Genomic DNA, 18,464 nt, shown 5'->3' with positions numbered 1-18,464 from the left:
GGGGCTGATTTCTACGTAACTGAACCGAGCCATCTCCCCAACCGCTCGGGCAAGTGTGTAAACAAAAATGAAAGCACCAGGATGCATCCCCAGTGGCTGCTCTGATGCAAAATGGAAATGCCCTTGAGTATTTTTTTCCTCTTTTTTTGGGCAGACAAACCTTCCTGAGCCACCTCGAGAAGGGCCACAAATACCCATTCGAAACGCAATTTCGTCTCACCGACCTGCCCCCGCAGCTGATCAACGGGAAATGCTCTTTACAGCTCTGCGTGCATGGCAGACCATCGCCTCTCATTAATATTTAGTATTTGTTTCAAGGAAATTGATTATTTTTGTCTGCCATCCAGGGAAGCTGGCTTTTGAACACGCTACATTTTAATTTGCTCAAGCCCAGCTCTGAAATAGAGACTTTGTTCTGTTTCACATGACTCTATTTCCATATCGGGCTCGCTTCAGAGATGGGGAACGAAACCAGATAGCCCAAAGGCTCGGGTCTAAGCGACGTTTTGCATCTCGATGCTAATCAGCCACTCCATGTCCTCACATCGCCCCATCGCCACAGTATCTGAAGAAGACTGTGTGGGCACTAGTGAATTCAGCCTTGCGGCATGCCAGGGAGGCTGGGATGGATTAGCAGCTCTCTAAAACCCAAGGGAAACTGAGGCACCGAAAGGTTGAGGTGAGCGGCTGCTTCCCAGCTTTCCAGGGAGCAGGGTGGCAGGGCTGCGCCCACGTCTCGGGAAATCCCAGACCCATCACCCGCTTTTGGGGATGCTCTTGCCCTGGCCAAACTGTTGGCCATAAAAATATTCAGTGCCCAAGACTACGCTGGAGAAAAGATGACAGTGACTAGGATACGCTGCCTTCACCCTACCTAACAGTATTTGCCAGCACAAAGGATTTTGCCTCATCACGTGGGCTCTAGGAAGCAACCCACCAAGACACCTAAAACTCAGAAATTCCATGAAAAGCCCAGAAAAAGAATGATCAGCTCCTCAGGGCACGTCTGCACTCTGGTCCCAAGAGGATGCACGTGCGTAGGGTGAGCCCTGGATGCACGGATGATTCAGCCCAAACTCAAAAAAAACCTGAAGACAAAACTGACCTGAGCAAATTTTTAAACTTACTTCTTCAGTCTGGCCTCTCCTAGGCCAGCCGAGGGGCTGCATCCTCCTGCGGGTGCTGGGGCAGGAGAAACCCTGACTCTGGACTTAGGTGGCTCCATGTGAGCATCTCCTATTGCAGAAGACGTGCCCTGGCTAGATCGTAACCCGATGAAAGGGCAGGAAACCTGACATTTCCCTTATTTCACCTGTGGGGACCAGAGGCACCGATCTGTTCCCCTGTATAAAAAAATCTGCTTTTCCTTTCTGATTCCCTGTAATCCCTCATTAAGGCATAACGACATTCTCTGCTCTCTGTCACCGCTTGGATGCTGGAAAACAATCCCGCTCGCAGCTATTATGTTTATCTAAAAGACGGGGAGGAAAAAGACACACCTGAGCACCCAAACTCTGCCTGTGGTGCTCCCAGGAGCGAGCAGGGAAGCAGAGCCAGCGCAGAGCCAACGCAGAGCAGGCTGCAAAGTAAATGAACATCCACCACCCGCCTGCGAGCGCCGAGGCTGGCTGACCTCTGCCGAACGCCAGAGCCAGCCTTTCTGGCTGTCCCGAGGGACCGCAGAGGAAATGAGCGTGGCCTGAGTGTATCCCTCCTGACGAACCGCGCTCCAGCCCCTCTGCAGTCAGCAGCGCTTGGTGCGGACGGTTTATTGCCCATGTGCCGGTAGAGAAGCACTGACGGTGCCGGTTGAACACCGTGGCCAGGCTGAAAGGTCCAGCCTGGGCTCCTGTGGCCACTCACGGCAAATGTCTGAGTGCTTGTGCCGCTCCTAGGTGAGAAAAACTCCTCTTTTCTAGGAGACCGCAAACCTCAGGAAAGACAGAAGGGGAAACTGTAGGGCTTGTGCTGGGGAGGATGGAGCACGGCAGCCCCGAGGGTGTGCGGGGGCAGTTCCTGCAGCTCGCCGGCGCAACACGGGCACGGCACCGAGCCCCTGGCGCAGGAACAGCACCCCCCAAGACTGGTATGTGCCCATGTGCGGCCTCATCCGAAAACACTGGCCCCGGCACCGGGCACCGGCACACGCTTTCCGAAGGCATGTGCAGAAAACGCCCCGGGGACCGGCGTGCCACCGGCAGCAAGAACATGATTAGCAGGAGCTCTGGGCAGCGAAGGCAGGAGAAAAAGAACAGAACAAACCACGGTTTAATTTGTACAAGCTGGTAATTATAGTTGCTATCTGTCTGAAATCTCTACTGAGTTTATTTAAATATGTTCTCCGTGAAGGCCATTCAGACAGGAATTATCAAGGTGTTGCAGCAGAGGAGATAATGCCATGCAGTTTTCAACAGATCAAGGGCTGATTAGGAGGAATTAATTAGCTGCTTAAACAGTCCTTGACTCGCTGCAGCAATTAGCCGTCACCTCCCCGCAGTCACGTTCCCCATGCAGCAGCGGCGGCGATACAAAGCACCCGGCGGCAGAACTGCCTTCCCTGTGCCGCCGGTGAGCACCGGGCCAGCCCCAGGTGGACACATAGCTGCAGAAAGGTGGCCCAAACCCAGGAGGTTTAGCCCGTGGCCAGGGCTTGGTGGCCGGGCAGCAGTGCATTAGGCTGGGGTGACTCCCTGGTGCCCGCCTTGGTGCCCATCACCTTCCCATCACCGGTCCACGCACGTGCATCCGTTGTGACTCCCAGCATGAGGCAGACAACGGTCTTCCCTCTTCCACTGAAATTATGGAGTGAGTCCAGAGAAGGGCAACGGAGCTGGTGAGGGGTCTAGAGAACAAGTCTTGTGAGGAGCGGCTGAGGGAGCTGGGGGTGTTCAGCCTGCAGAAAAGGAGACTGAGGGGAGACCTCGCTCTCTACAGCTCCCTGAAAGGAGGGGCTAGCGAGGGGGGGTCGGTCTCTTCTGCCAAGGAACAGGCCATAGGGCAAGAGGAAATGGCCTCAAGTTGCACCAGGGGAGGTTGAGACTGGATATGAGGAAAAATTTCTACACCAAAAGGGTTATCGACCTCTGGAACAGGCTGCCCAGGGAAGTGGTGGAATCGCCATCCCTGGAGGTATTTAAAGGACGGGTAGATGTGGTGCTTAATGATGGTTTTGTCAGTGTTAGGTTGATGGTTGGACTCGATGATCTGAAAGGTCCCTTCCAACCTAGACAATTCTATGATTCTATGATTCTATTCCAGTCTTTAGCAGGCCTGTCCCTCGTGCATCCCCCATCCACCGTCTCTTGATCTAGAGACGGAGTTATTTCTCTGAAGGCTTCTCAACTTGCAGGCACTCAATTACAGAGAGCCACAAGACCGTAATGGAGCCCGAAAGCTTTTCAGCACATTATTAAAGCCCTGCAAAGTTTCCCCACTAAGTACTGGAGCAGGAGCTTCCAGTTCATGCAATTAAAACACTGAAGCGATATTAGAAGAGACAGGCACTGTCTTAACGGTTTCTTATGAGCTGTAAGACAACACAGGCTGGAGACTTTGCTCACGCAGCTTGTAAAGGTCTTTTTAATGGTAAAGCACCAAGAAAAGATGCACCCAGAGAGGGATGATGATGAGCAATGGGCACCGGGGACAATGGGTGACAGCCCATGTGCATGGAGCCGGAGCAGGCCAGGGACCCCCCTTTGGAGCCTGGAGGCTCTGGGCACCCCGACCTGACGATCAGAGACTTGACAAATGTCACAAGAGATGTCACAATTCTATGATTCTATGGGGACAGGCTGGCTACGCCACAAAACGTCTCCCCAGAAGGCTACACCAGTTATTTTCTCCCCATTCCCATTTCCCCACCAGTCCGATGGCAATAACAGCTGTCAGCAAGCTGCAGTCGAGCGGGACAGCTTAGCTCATCTGTGTCTGCCAAGGGCTTTCAGTTTGGAAAGGAAGGCGTCGATTTGACTGAAGGAAGACTTTTCCATTGCCTTTCATGGGCTCTGGGTGAGGGGGGTGGTTGTTTATTCCAGCCAAAAGAAACAGCAGCGGGGGTTTCGGACAGACGAGGTTTGGGTATGGAGACTGGCTAGGCAGCGACACTGGAAGAGCCAGCTGGAATGACGGGGCTGTACACCCAAGTGACAGAGTTTCACGGAGGGAAAAACCACACGCTTGCAGGCTCCCGCAGTGGAACTGGAAGCTTGGAAAGCACAAAAAAATGAGAACATCCAAGGGGCTGAAGAAGAGAACCACCTACAAACAGAAAGCGGGGCAGGCGCCTCTCCAAAACCAAGAGGCTGGTTGCAGAGGAGGAGCCGAGAGGGGCCGGCGTGACAAACCCTCGCTGCCCGCCATGCCCACCACACAAACCACCGAGTCAAGAGGACGAAACCCAAGCTGGAGTGCATCTTCTAGTGACTCTTTCCTGACAAACCAGGGGTTCAACATGTCCAGTCTGAGCACTTCGACACCGGGGGAAGAGTAAAGGGACTCCACTTCTCTAGAACTGGAAAGACAACTGTTACAGAAGCCTCCACCATGTATGAGTTTAGCCTAAAAAGTAATCCCCCTCGCACCCATCCCCAGTGAAAGTAATTAGACTGAAACGGCACAGGTCACCTCGGCTAACAGCCTTGAGTTGGGGAAACAAAACAAGCCGGCAGGTAAACAGATAAGGGTTTCATAAGGACTAGGTACGCTTTACCTCAAAGCCATCCCTTGAGATTACCTCCACAAGAGTCTTTACCTTGAATCCACTCATGATAAACAGCTAGATAATAAATCTCATTTCTCTAATAGTGTTTATGTGATTTGTCAAAGTACCATCTCATTAGCTGGTTGCAATAAAAACAAGCCCCTGCTTAACGTACGCCAAGGCAGCCCGGGTCCATGGATGTTCCATGAGCCACATCCTCTCCTCTTCAATAAAAACAAAAACGACACGGAATATGGGCTGTATTCGCCAGCAATTTCCAACACAAAATCTGAACAGTTTCTCCTCAAGGCAAGGAGCTCATGATTTATGTCTGAAGAGCTGGAAGCTGAAGGCAGGTGATTTTGAGTAATCCAGAACAAGCTGTGTTAATTAATTTTGAGAGTGGGCACTGGGAGCCCTTATGAGCAGCTCCCCGAGACCGAGCAGGGGAAGGGCGATGCGCTCCAGGGCAGGGAATCAGCCTCCACGGCCCGAACTGACTCTCCCGGCCAACAAAACCCATGGAAAAAGTATTTGTAAAATAATGATTTCTCCAGAGCGCAGCACGGGATGGGGAAGGACCTTTCCAGCCCCAGTCTGGGACGTGGTGGGGACAGCCAGGCGCCGGGAGGGACATGGGCTGCGTGGGGGAACGGGGAGCCGCCGGGACCCACCCAGCTCCTCTAATCCAGTAATACAACCAAATCAAATAATATCCCAGGAATAGCGAAAGGCAGAGGCTGCCCCTGCAGAAGGATTTGGGGCTCTGCTGGAGCCCAGAGGGAAGGCAAGCGCTGCCAGATGAGCATCTCCTGTACAGGACAGGGACGCATTTTGCCCAGTGTTTTGCCGGATTTTTTTTTTCCTCATCTTCCATGCCCAGATGACTTGGCCCACTCTCAGCTTCCCACTGCACACAGTTCCCATCCAGAAGACCTCAAATCTCGTATTTTCATACATTTTCCTGAAACGGGTCTGACTTAGCTCAGGCAGTCCACAGCAGGCACCTTCCCAAACCAACCCGAAGCAAAGGTGTGTGTCGGTCTCTCGGGTGAGCGAGATTATTCTGCCCGTCTCACATCCTGTATTTGCTGTATTATTTTTTTTCCCTGTTGCTCATACTCATGCGCCACTAAAAAAAGCAAAGCCGGGAAAAGTGCCTGAAGTGTTACACACGCAGTCGCTTTATCGAAACAGGCCGTCTACCCAGAAGACCCATTTTCAAACAAAGCGATCCAACAATAGCACTGACGATGTTTGAACTGGCATCGATTTAGGCAGACGAGCTCTTTGCTGCACCACACTGTCTGCCAGCGCTCAGTACAAATGCCACGTTACAAGACAAACGCCCCCTTTTTTTTTTTTTTAAGACTTCCCTTCTATTTTCACGCCTCCGCTCCGTGGCGTTATTTCCAAACCAGGCCCTGGATCCCAGCGGATCCACAGTTTTGGGGTCAAGTCCCTCTGAATTCGCGGCAGAACTTCAGCGCCTGGGGTTCGGCTTTAAATGTGGGGACAAAGCTTTCTATCTTCTTCACAAAGCATCTAGACAGCTCCTCAAAGCTCTCTAACCATGACTGCAAACCCCGTAGTTCAAATTGCTATCACCGTTGCAAATAAGGTCAACCTGATTAAGACCCAGTTATTCTAGCCGGAATAAAGATGGACAGTCTTCACTAAGTGCATCCTATGTAAGAAATACCCTCTTACTGCGCTGAGACAAGTCTTCACTGGCTCCAGGTAAAAGGAGATTGAGGTCACCTAACAACTCTGACGTTTCTTGCAGCCTCTGGTCATTGCAAAGGGACCGTATAAAGCTATATCGGAGATGTCAGCTAACGCAAGTGCTTTTCTGCTCTCCCGGATGACCTGTATTTAGCTGCAGCTCCGATACGCATTCGGGCAGCAGCAGCAGGGTGAGCACCCAGCTCTGTCCCCGTGTCCCCAACCAGCTGGACCTGCAGATGCGCCGCTGCCTGCAACTGAAAACTGGCTGCAGTATTTCAAGTCAGGCAATTCTTCAAGCAGACGTGGCCCACGGGAGCGGAAATACTTGGGCTCTGCTGTCTTAAAGATTAAATCAGCAGCTCCAGCTCACCCAACGTACAAGAATCAAGAAGGAGCTGGCAGGAGAGATGGTGATGGAGAACAGCTGGGGACGATCGGCAAGCAGAAGCCTCTCGAGATGTGAAACACATCGGCACACAACCACACAGCCCCACGCGGAGGAAGAACAAGAAGGCGAGCCATGCCAGCGCTGCCTGGGATCTTGTGTTTGATGTGAGGGTTTGCAGACCCGGGCATCATCTTTTGCCGTTTGCTCTCGTTAATAGGTTTGCTCAGATTCCAGCTCAGCCCAGCTCATTAGCCACACCGCTGAATCCGACACTAATTCTGGATCACTCCTATTGCTACAAATAAATAATAAAATTGCCTCCACGCAGGGGTTGTTTTCTTCCTCTCTTCCCCCTAATGCAGGTCTGGTAGCATCTCATGTATCTGTTAATGAAGTCCATTATATCCAGAGTTTCTCAGCAAGTAAAAATTACAATCATTAGCCAGAGACTGACGAGAGACAGAAACACCATTTCTGCCCGGGCTGGCAATAACAGTACGCCAAGTACACGTCCCAGCGAGTCGAGCCTTGCTCTCCCGTAATATGGTACCCAATGTTCTTCATTAGCATCTCTCTTTTTAATAGAGCAAGACAGCGTCCTGCAGCAGGTCGCAATTACACGCAACAATTAATTCAGGGGGAAACAATGACGGGCGTCGCAGAGGCACATTTTGCAGCGGGGTTGTCAGAAGGTGAAGTGGAAGATGATTAGGAACATTTTAAAGCCCTGCCTAAAACCAAAAACAAAACAAGTGGAGGCACGAGCGACAGCATGTATAGAGGAGACATGACTTTTTTTTGTAAACTACTTTGTAATTTTTGTTTTAAATAGTAAAGAAACACAACAGTTATTCTTTTGGTCGTAACACCCCAATGACCAGGACCAGCGGTCTTGGATCGGGACTTCATGTGCCATTTGCAAACAACACACAAAGCCGGCTCGGCTTCTCCCAGAGCTGCAGCCACTCTCTGGCTGCCCTTTTGTGAAATTAGGGTTTAATTCTCTGGAATAAGTCTGCTAATAAAGACTCCCAACACACCCGTCCTTTGGACAGCGTGTACTCGCTCATCGCTCCCCCAGGGGCTGTGATGGGAGGGGGGACGGGGAAAGTGGGGAGAAAAAAAATAAATACGCCTCGCAGAGCACAGAATGCAAGAGAAATCTAATATCCCTTCGCAGAGTAGTGAGAGTTCGTCGGAAAAGAGGTACTGGTTGCACCGGCCGGGATTTTGGCCTCCCGTCCTCTTGCTACTCGACATATCACGTTCCACGCTCCGCGTTAAGCCTCCCCTGGGAACACTTCCCATGGCGCTGAGGACACGCATGTTTGCGATGCTGCTGTCGTCCCGGCCGCCAACAATAGAGAGGGACAGTTTGATCTTTATGTAAGGCGGGCAGCCGCGCGCTCTGTTCCCTTGCTCCTCGGGGATGAGATGTTCACACCGTGCGCGGCACAACAAGTAATAACAAACCGAAGGGTTAAATACAACCATCGAACCCCCTCGGGCTTGCTGGTGTTATCACCAGGGTTCCTGTGGGTGTTGATGGGTGTCACCACGTGCCCCATGGTATTTGTTCAATGCAAGAAACGTAACCCAACAACCGGAGCGAACAATGAAGCATCCCCAAACCCAGTGGTCTGCACCCCAGGGGAGCTCCTTCCCCCTTCTGCAGCCTCAAACCCAATGTTAAGATGAACGTACAAGCCCTGCATGCACTGCTCAAACCCTCTGACAGTTTTTTGCTCCATGGCTTTGTACCGGAGCCCTGTATGGAGGTGGATCCACACCAGGGACCAAAGCCTGACGGGTACAGGCAGGAAAATAATGTTCCTCAGTTCGGCAACGCACTCACTTTGGCTTCCGAGTACATCAGCCTCTGGAAAGCAGAGACTTGCACGACAAAGTCTTGAAATGAAACTGCTGCTCTCCAGCCTTGGGAATCAAATGAGTAACTCTCCAGTTATTAAAACAACGTCCTGGTAAAAATAAACAGGAAGGGGCACTTAACAGGAATGCTCCGTAGTTAAAAATATTGTATCTCGTCTGAGGTCATTCAGTTTTTAATAGGAACAGCCACACGTGCCCCAAGGTGATCTGATTTGGTATTACTCCAGCCCTGTTATGGGTGTAGACTGTAGTCACAGACGGATGGACGGGGTTTCTTTTCCCCGTTCAAAATCCTCCCTGGGATTTTGCAGATTGAGCATCTGCTGTTGGACTCACCGCAGAAAACACAGCTCTGAGGCAGGAACGGGAACAGCCAACTACACGGGGGGATTTGGGGTCCCTCTTCTCTTCACCCAACAAGACTGACGAGGAGGATGCTCAACTTTTCCTTTCTACAAGGGGCATTTCCATAGCAAAGGAGAGGCTCGAGCCAGAGGCGGTCACGCTGAGCACTGGCAGGCACAGAGCTGATGCTGGAGAAAGGGCAGAAGGCAAGGAAAGTAGGCAGAAGAAGCACGGTAAAGAATAAAAGCTGCATGTACATTTTCCTTCCCTGAAAATGTCTTTGCACTTTCATGGCAAGGAGCTGTTACAATTACAGCTTCTTTTATAAGCAAAGCACAAGCCAGATAATGAGCAAACCTCCCACCGCACAAAGGAGGCGATGAAGGCGTTCTATGAGCCCTGACGGTCAAGCTTCCCGCAACAGCTGAAGGCAGAGAAAATTGCTAAAACCCATCTCCATTTCACCCACTTCAGGGGCGTGAGCTGCTCGCAGCCTGCTTTTTCTTCCCGAAAGCGCAAAAAGGATCACACCAAAAATGACTGTGCCTACACAGACAGCAAGTGAAAACCCTTCAGCCAGACAAAGCAGCAGCTCGCACGTCCCGACCTGCAGAACAAGCCCCCATCTGCATCATCCCTGGTCTGGAGGAGTAAAGGGAGGGAACAAAAGAGGTTTTGCACGGAAAAAAAACCCCAAGCAAGATATTTCCAAATCCAGATGCCTAGGTAATGCAATGCGGAGGTTCAGGATTTCAACGACACATGGGAAAATCAAGAGCTCCCTCCAGCCTTCCTCTCCCTGACCCCAACATTCGCTGGGAGATCGGGGGAGTTTGACGAAGTCCCACGCAGGTGTGCAAGGCTGGGGATTCCAGCTTTGCTGGCAACAAAATTCATAATTTTTTAAGTGAGTTGCCCCTCTTTCCCTGCACGTGAGCAAGCACGGAGGTTCGGATGGCTTGGCAGGGAACAGGAGAATCAGGCAGCGGCTCGCTGGGTTGGGCTATTTCATCCCACGCCACAGCCCTTCCCCTGGGTCGGGGCCACCCTCCGACGGTTGCTCCCATCCCTCTGCAACGGATCAACCAAAGCCACTGCCCAGGCACGCTCTACATCCATAGCTCACGTCCTCCATCAACATCAGCACCAGCTTCCAAAAATCGACTACTTCTCCCCAGGTTGCGCTAGAGGGGTTTCAACGTTTTGTCAGGATGCCTTACAAAGGGGAACGTAAGGGAGCCGACGCAGGCAGGCAGCCCGGGGGGGAGTGCAGATACTTGTTTGCTTCAAGTGAGATAAGGCTCCTAATATTTAACAGGAACCAGCGCCCACCAAGCGCTGCTGAACTATCTGGTTTCACGCTCAAGAGAGCGGGGAGGTGGGATGCTCCTCCCAAGTGCCATTTCCAGCTACTGGTGTCACTGGGGACACAATATAGGAGGAAAAGAGAAGGAGGGTTTTGCTTTACTGATTTACTAATCTGCTTTACTACCCATTTGCTACTGCCGTGTGAGCAACCGGAGGTAAGCGTCCCCGTGGAGTTCATCAAGGGGGGAGAAAATAGAGAAAACGAGGAAGCATTTTCTTTGGGGTGCCAACCCTGTGTGCCACCAGCCTGCCATAAATTAGATCCAGCACCACCACCATGAAACCCCAACGCCTCCCTCCCCAGCAGGAGTCTCCAGGCACACAGAAGATGCAATTACACCGTGATGGAAGCCGGGCAGCGGGTCTTAACGGAAATAACCTCCCAAGAGCACCCAGCAGACTGCGTGTGTCTGCATTTCTTCGTCAAAGCAGCCTATTTTGGGAGATCCCATCCTTCTGGGAACTGGGCAGGCTTCTGTTAAACGGTCTGCACCACAGCGCAGCCGGAAAACACCCAGCTCACGTCTATAATTGCGGCAGGCACACAACCCAGGAAGCCCTCGTCCGGCTCGGGGACAGCCAATGTCCCCAGGGAGGCAATGCGTTTCTCCAGCAGCTCCCAGCCCCAGGGCTATGTGCAAACGCTACGCGCAAACGCTGCCAAAGCCCGGGGCCACATGGGAGGACCTGCCGTCCTCCACGCCTCCAGGTCTAGGTAGATCATACTACTTTCTTTTTTGCCTCCAGACGCGTTTTTTGCCTTGTCCCATGGGAGGCAGGTGGTCACAGACTTGCCATTTCATAGACTAACATCTTTGAGCACCACCTCATCAGCAGGAGAAAGTGTGTAGCAGCAGCATGGCAGGATAGGGATGGAGCGGAACAGAGACAAAAGGGCCTCTCCCGGTTTCTAGGGTCTACAGATAAACCTCTGATGCGTACGGAAACAAGACTTTTGGCTTAAATCTATTTTTTTATCTTTTGTGCGTGTGCTGACTTATTCCAGCGGGGCTGCCAGCAGGCCGCAGTTTATTTTTAAAACACTAAACAAGAAAAGTCCAGTATATACAACAAGCACCCCGGGTTTCTAGAGAAGCATTCTACAGAAGCTAAAAAAAGGAGGTTGCTTTTCGGGTCAGCTTGGCCATGATCCATAGGGGACCGTGAAGTGAGAGACGGATCCTGACCTCGGTTTAGAGAAACGCTGAGCAGGCATGTCACACACCAGCTGGATCCCAAATTCACGCTAGGAATGGGCACGGAAACGGCTCAGCCGCCCAAGCACACTCTGCCTGGGCAGGTACCCATGCACGGTGCCTGGGCAGCTGCTCGAACGGAGCCCCGAGGGCTGAGACCCTGCCTGGCTCAACACACAGATGAAGGATCTCAGCTCACAGCTGCCCAGCCAGGCTGGGCTCCATGATCCCCCCCTTGCCACAGGCATCTCAGCCTGCAAGGACATCGTAAAAAGATACTGCACAGCTTCTTAAAGAGGATTTAGATGACAACACCACCACCTCTAGCTGGGAGCCTGCAGGGGAGCAGTGCTGGGATGAAGGATGTGGCTCTCCCTCAAGGTGACAGCGCTCCTAATTGTGTCACTCCAGCCGGCAGGCCAGAGGATGTGACCCAGTTTTGGTGCCTGTTATGCGGCTCGCAGCGGTGCCGACAAGCTGGAAAAGCTAAATTTAGGAGCCGAACAGGCACAGTGTTACACACCCGGCCAGGAATCGCTCGGTTACGAGACGGCAGGAGAATCGATGCCGTCCGCTCACCGCACGCGTTACAGCATCGCTGCTCAGCCCTCGCCGCCTGAGTGGGAAGCGTTACCAAGTCACTTGGAATAAAATTGCCACTAAATGCTGTTTGGGGGGGAGAGAAGAAAAAAAAAAAAAAAAAAAAGCAAATCCTCACTCTTTCTTGGGCATTGTAGGAAATGAAAACGGCTATTGCTGCCTGGTAGAGAGTCCAATTACGAATAATGTGCGTTCTCTCCCTGCACAAAGGATGAAAGGCATCAGAGCTGGGGGTGACATTTTAAGACCGGAGACGTAAGAGCGAATCCGAGCCTCGTTGCAAGCCCAGCTTTACCCCAATAAAGAAACGCTTTCTGCAGTCAATTGCCTTGCAGCGTAGCTTGAAGCCCCGCTATTGATCTAGCATCTGCTATAAGCAGATAATCATCGTCGCTGTGCCGTGGCTTCTACAACGGGATCTAAAAGCACTTTCCAGAAGACGGTTGAGGGCTGTTTTTCCGCTCTCACCCGCAGCTGCAGGCAGGCGCAGGTTTGCAGGGGAGCCCACAAAATCCTTGCAGCTTTGCAAAATTTGAAGGCCAGAAAAGACCCTTAAATCAACTCCGAACTCGTCCCTCTCCCAACCCTGTAAACTTCAGCTAACCGAGGTGTACTCCCCACGAGGCTCTGCTTGCCGCTCCAGCCCTGGCACAGCCATTTCATACCCGGCAATTTCCCTTCCCCAGCGAGGGGCTAACACCCTGCCATCAAACCGCTGCTCAAATCCTTCCCTTCTATAAGACAGACAGCAAGAGCTGCTGAAATCCCCCAGCATCAGGTGTTTTTCTCCTGCCCCCAGAAGGTTTCTAGGAGTTTGGCTCACTCGGGTCTGAATCCCAATAGCTCCTGAGCTCCCAGCCGCTTCCCAGCAGCGTCGGAAGGTTTTGAGCCAGGCACCTTCCTCCCAGTTTAGCAAGAAGTGGTCCGAGGTAGGTGAAATCGGGCTGTCAGCACCTGCGACCTCCCTCCTCCCCTCCTCCTTATCCACTTGGCAGGTTCCTCTAGTCTCCAAAGGAGGAGAAAAGGATGGGAAATTAAAAATAAATGAACCAAGAGATACACATCCATCAGGAGCCAGGCGTTGTCAGCCCAGGTCCCTGTGCAACCACTTCTTTAATCAAAACCTCATGCAGTTTAAACGCTTGACAGAAGTCTAGAACAGAGATCTTGTTACCCTCAACAGGAAAAGCTGCCACCTTGAAGAATAAAATCGCATTTGTCTGATGTGGTCTATTTTCTTTAAAATCATGCTAAATTACGCTAAGCCCGTTCCTAACCGTGACATCTGGGGTTTTGCCCCACAGATTCCTGCGAGAGGCACGGGTGTCTCGAGGGGGTGACCGGAGGTGACGGGAAGAGCAAGCTCTCGGGCGGCAGCTGAAGATGTGCCATTTCTAAATCTGTCTGTGACGCCAGCCGTAAATTTTTAAGAGGCTCAAATCAAGAACAGGATTGCTGATGGATGCGCTCCCCACTTGAAACTCACTTGCGTGGTGACGGACGTCAGACTACCTGGCTCACAGCTTTGGCCCTTGCCTGTTTGCTATTGAGAGAGTACCAGAAACCTTCCAGCTTTCTAGAAACTCCCCGTGTGCCAAGGCTCAGCGAGCTCTTTAAAGCCTCCCGCACGCAGGTTATCTGCCTCTCCTGGCTTAGAAAATGTTTGTCCCCAAAGAGTTGTTATTTAATACCTTCCTTAGTTACCAAGGGATGGGAAGTTTCTTCCACCGTTCCGCAGCCTTCCAAACGCAGATGGGATTTATTGAAGTTTCTATCGCTCTGACCTCATTAACATTTTATGGCACGGCTCCAGCAACTCGCCTACTCCTCGCCGGGTGCCCCTCAACAGCCCCACGGCCGCTGAGGTCTCCTGGCTGTGTTGAACATCCTTGCCGGGGGGAGTTTTAGGCAACTTCATCCCCAAAACAGCTCCGCTGCTGCCTGTCGGGGCCTCGCCTGCACAGTGCCTCACATGGGATCGTGGCTCCCAGCAGCTCCTTTCGTAACAGCCGCGGTGGGTGGGAAAGCAGAGATAGCATGAGGAGGAGAGGCAAAAAAAAAAAAAAAAAGGAAAAAAGCCCAGAGAATAGCGCAGGAACACATCTAAGCTGTGCCATGGACAACGTAACCTGGGGGCCACCCAAGGACAGGCAGGATTTTAATTGGCACAGAGCCGGGTGCGAGCCCTGGTTTCGGTGGGGAAATGCAGCTGGCAAACCCAGGGGGGACATTCATGGTACCCCCCCAGCACTTGCCCGCAGGGAAGAGGGTGGGAATTAGGAGACGTGAGGTCTTTTTTGGAGAGCTTTTCTCCCCTGCGGAGAACAGGAGGGAGCATCAGGACAGCCTGGCTGGAGTCCTGCAAATTGCCCCACTTAGGCTCTGGTCTTCTAAATTGCTCTCTTAACCAAAGTACATAAATCGACCCAACAAGCATCAGGGTTTTCTCCGAAGCCACGCTCCCCCACTGCCTTCGGAGTTTGTGCTTCGTCCCCAAACCCTGCAGGTTTTGTCCCAAAGAAACATGCCTGCTGCTTACCAGGGCAAACGCCTCGCTACCCTCAAGGCCTCGAGATGCGCCTCTCCATCGGCCGAGCACCGCACGGAGCCGGGCTTTCCCCACCACATATTTATTCAGAGACGCTGCACAGCGAGGACAACCAGGCGCCAAACTTTGCAAGAGGCAGACCTGGCCGGAGTTCATCTGAAACGGGGAATTAAGACACTGAACTAAATCAATGCATTCCCACCCGATTTCTACCCAAATCAGGAATTTCATGCACAGGAGGGGTTTTGACCAGGGTCCCGCATTGCTTATTAAGCACGGAGAGCAGAGAGTGCTTGGCACTGTACAGAAATCCAGCCTTTGCACTAAAGCTCCTGAGATCCAAAGTAATTCAGATGCAGAAGCGATCTCAGCTGCCGGGAAGGAACTCAAATAGCAAAAGACAAAGGGAGCCTGTGGAGGGATGCAGAGAAAGAAAGAGCTGCTGGCTAGGTGCAGTCAGGGGACACCTGCCTGGGACACCAAAGGATGGCGAGGAGGTAAAGGAAGCAGGTCAGGGAAAATCCAGGGATGGCTGGGGCCACTCATGCTAAAACGCACCCGATGGTGGGGGCTTGCTCAGGGCTGCAGGTCCCACAGCCCCCTGTGAGGGCTTTCTAGCAGTGCCTGGTGCGAGCCACACGCCGGGACCGGCAGAGCCTGGAAACGCCAGGGGAGACGCCGGGGGCCCTGGGCAGAGCAAGCGGATGGAGGGAGGCACATGGACTGCGAGAGCCACCCATCCGGCTGCAGCCGGGGAAACATCTAGTGCCAGGCTCACCTCCCCAGAGCTTTCCACCAACACACCAGCTCAGGTTGCTCACTGCAAACCCATGCAGAGATGCCTTCTGCTCCCCGGCGCAGGCCCTGCACGTCTTGCTTGCAGTGCCACCTGCCGCCAACGGCAATGCTCTTCAGACACTGGAAGGGGACAACAGCAACGCAGAGCAGTGAACTTCCTGCTGTTACATCAGCTTTCCCTGTCCTTTAACAGCAGCCAAACTCTTGATCCAAAAAGCAACGCTATTTCCCAAGCTGCAGGCGTCCCACGAGTCGCAGGCGTAGCAGCAGACGCTAATAAAGTACTTTTTTTTCTTTTTCTTTTATGCAGTTTCTCGCTGGAGCCGGTCTCTCTTCCCCCCGAGACCACATCCTGAATCTTCTTGTTCATTGATTCTTTATGCTAAATGATGACTCCGCAGTCGAAATAATGTGGCATATTCTAGTTCGCATTTCAGACACCGTGAGACTTTTTAATAACAAGTTGCATGAAAAATTAGGGAGGCTGCAACAAAGAGCTCCGACGGAGGTTTCCAAAGTGACTCACAGCCAGGAGAGCCTTGCTTTTCCAAAGCCCAGCGTGAGACAATCTCAAGAGCCCCCGCGCTCAGAGAGAGCCGAGTCCTCCCCCTCTGGAAAAGTAAAGCCTTTTTAAGGAGAATTCCCCAGGGTGAGAAACCCTGCGGGGAGGTTTGGCAGGCGTTTTTGGGAATCTTGGTTGAGATGACATCCCATTCCCATGAGCGCTTGCGGGGAGAAGGTTTCGCCCCGCACCTCAGCGGTGCTGCCGAGGAGTGCTGCGGGGCGGGAGTCACCTCGTGCAGCAGCCGGACTGGGCTCCCCGCTTGGCACGCTGGCTCTGCAACGCTCTGAAACAGGGCCGGCAATGATTCCCGCTGCTCTGGCAGGTAGGTAGCGAAATGCAGCAGGAAAGGGCAGCAGAGACTTCCAGTCCCAGCTCCCAAATGGCTATAGCCCCCACCGAGACAGTGAGCATCACCCCCGCACAGGTATCACTGCTTAGGGCTGGCTTGCTGCAAGCTCTGCAGCCCTTTGACGGACTTTGCAGCACGATGGAGGGGGAATTTCTTCAGGTTAACTTTTGGCTGACTGTTTTTGCATCCTGCCGTCCACACAACCAGCTGCCAACACATTTCAAGGGGAAGCAGCGGGCAACATATCCAGCGCAGCCCCCCACCGGGGGCTAATGCCATTTATGCTCAATCCCAGTGGTGACCACTGCCTGGCTGCCAGGGTAGGAGGTGGCTGAAGGATGGGTTTGATTGCTCTGCCCTCTCTCCCAAGCTCAGCCCCTAATTCCTTTCGCATCCCGTGCTGGCTCCCACCTTCACCTCCTCTGTGACAGCCGTCACAGCCACCCCCAGCCCCAGGAGCTCCCTCTACAGCACAGCTCCCTGCACACACACTTCTATCACCTGATAGCCTGCTCACCCCACCAGACGTCCCCAAAAGCAGTCTTTCCTCCAGCGTGGCCCAAAGGAGATCCCCCTGTAGCTGGCAAAGGAAGGCTAAAAATAACAGGGCAGACAGCACGCAGGCGGCTCTTACCACATTCCAGAAGAGCGGGTTGAAGGCGATGGAGAAGACAGCCGCAATGAAGCCGGAGTCGGTCACGTCCACGTAGCCAAAGAGCCGCGCCATGGCTGTCACATCCACCTGGGGAGGGAGAGCCAGTTATTGGAGGTGCAGGTTCCCACGGGGGCATCGGGGATTGCACCCGAATATGGGGCACTTCATCTCAAACCAAACCCATCAGCTGCCCTGCAAGAGCGGACAGATCTTTAATTGGCCCCAAGCACCACATTGTTACGGCTTGCAAAGTGCTGTGTGAGGCTGCAAAGCCAAGAAGAGGGGTGGGGGCTCCTCCGAGCCATCTCCCCCCGCACCTGGGGGGCACCGGGCTCTCAGGGAGCCCCGCGTTTGCAGCGGCGCCCAGAAGGACACGGGCACTGCGAGGACGCTGCTGGTGCGGGGAGAAGCACCAGCCCTATGGGGCAGCTGCCAACCCAAGCGTGTTTCCAAGCCGCAGGGAAGGGAGCACCATTTCACAGCGCCACGGTGTTGCCGGGAACAGAGGACTGTCCCAGGGATGCTGGTCTGCGTGGAAACTCCAAGCAATGAACTGCGTCAGCCTCAAACTTGCCTTCCATAAAGTAAGAGTGATGCAAACCCCCTCCAGAGTGAGGGGGGATGAATTTGCATTGGAAGAAGCTGCAAAAGACCTTCCTGCCTTAATTAATGACAACAACAACCTCTTAAAGCTTGCTGGTTTTCCCCCTTTCTCCTTTTAAGAAAGAGATATTTTTCCCAGGACGGCTCCCTGACATTGTCAGCATTTTTACGTGCAACAAGCCATGCTGCTTCTCCCTCCCCGCCCCCTCTCCCTGCAGTGGTATTTGGACCAAAAACAGACAGCATCTTTTTTTTTTTTTTTACCAAAAACTTTGAAAACAAAAGACAAAATAGCCCAGCCCAAGCCCTTCCCTCCCTTGAATCAAAATCAAGACAACACTGAGACGTGGAAGGTTTTTGCTTCCCAAACACAGCTGTGTTTGCAAGTCCTTCAGATGCCAGGGGACAGGAAAGGCTCCAAAGGGCATCGCTTCCACCTCGCCTGTCCAGGACAGAGATTCCCCCTGTCTCCTCACACGTCCTTCGGAGGAACCAGAGCTGCAGTGGGGTTCATGAAGAGGGGCTGCTAAACCTGCCATCTCTCCTAGCCAAGAGCAAAGGCCCTGGGAATGGCTTCTGTGCCGTCCCGGGGCATGTCCAGCCACTTGGGAGCAAAGTGCACGAGCATGGGCCGTACCTCCCCAGGGAAACGGGGGGATCCTCACAGGGGTCCACGACTGCCTTCGAACCACCGCAGCTCCCCCAGGCTCCTCCGCCCCAGCCCTCAGG

The 18,464-nt window shown here is 52.9% G+C and overlaps 1 protein-coding gene across 4 annotated transcripts in view; it reads right to left on the bottom strand.

The window, feature by feature from the left end:
• Window positions 1-18,464, bottom strand: part of PEMT (phosphatidylethanolamine N-methyltransferase) — a 44,338-nt gene that overhangs the window by 24,337 nt on the left and 1,537 nt on the right. For 2 of the 4 annotated variants that reach the window (XM_063343476.1, XM_063343475.1), the window contains exons 2-3: window positions 17,112-17,219; window positions 14,757-14,921 (exon numbers count right to left, since the gene is read on the bottom strand). In XM_063343476.1, the coding sequence (XP_063199546.1) occupies window positions 14,757-14,921; window positions 17,112-17,204 (258 nt within the window). In that variant the 5' untranslated portion in view covers window positions 17,205-17,219. The remainder of the gene's footprint in view (window positions 1-14,756; window positions 14,922-17,111; window positions 17,220-18,464) is intronic. The other 2 variants (XM_063343478.1, XM_063343477.1) reach the window with 1 other exon arrangement.

Source organism: Chroicocephalus ridibundus, chromosome 8 (genome assembly GCF_963924245.1).
Source record: "Chroicocephalus ridibundus chromosome 8, bChrRid1.1, whole genome shotgun sequence".
In the NCBI taxonomy this organism is placed as follows: domain Eukaryota; kingdom Metazoa; phylum Chordata; class Aves; order Charadriiformes; family Laridae; genus Chroicocephalus; species Chroicocephalus ridibundus.
Note: the sequence above shows the minus strand (reverse complement) of the source record. Positions and strands in the feature narration are given on the sequence as shown.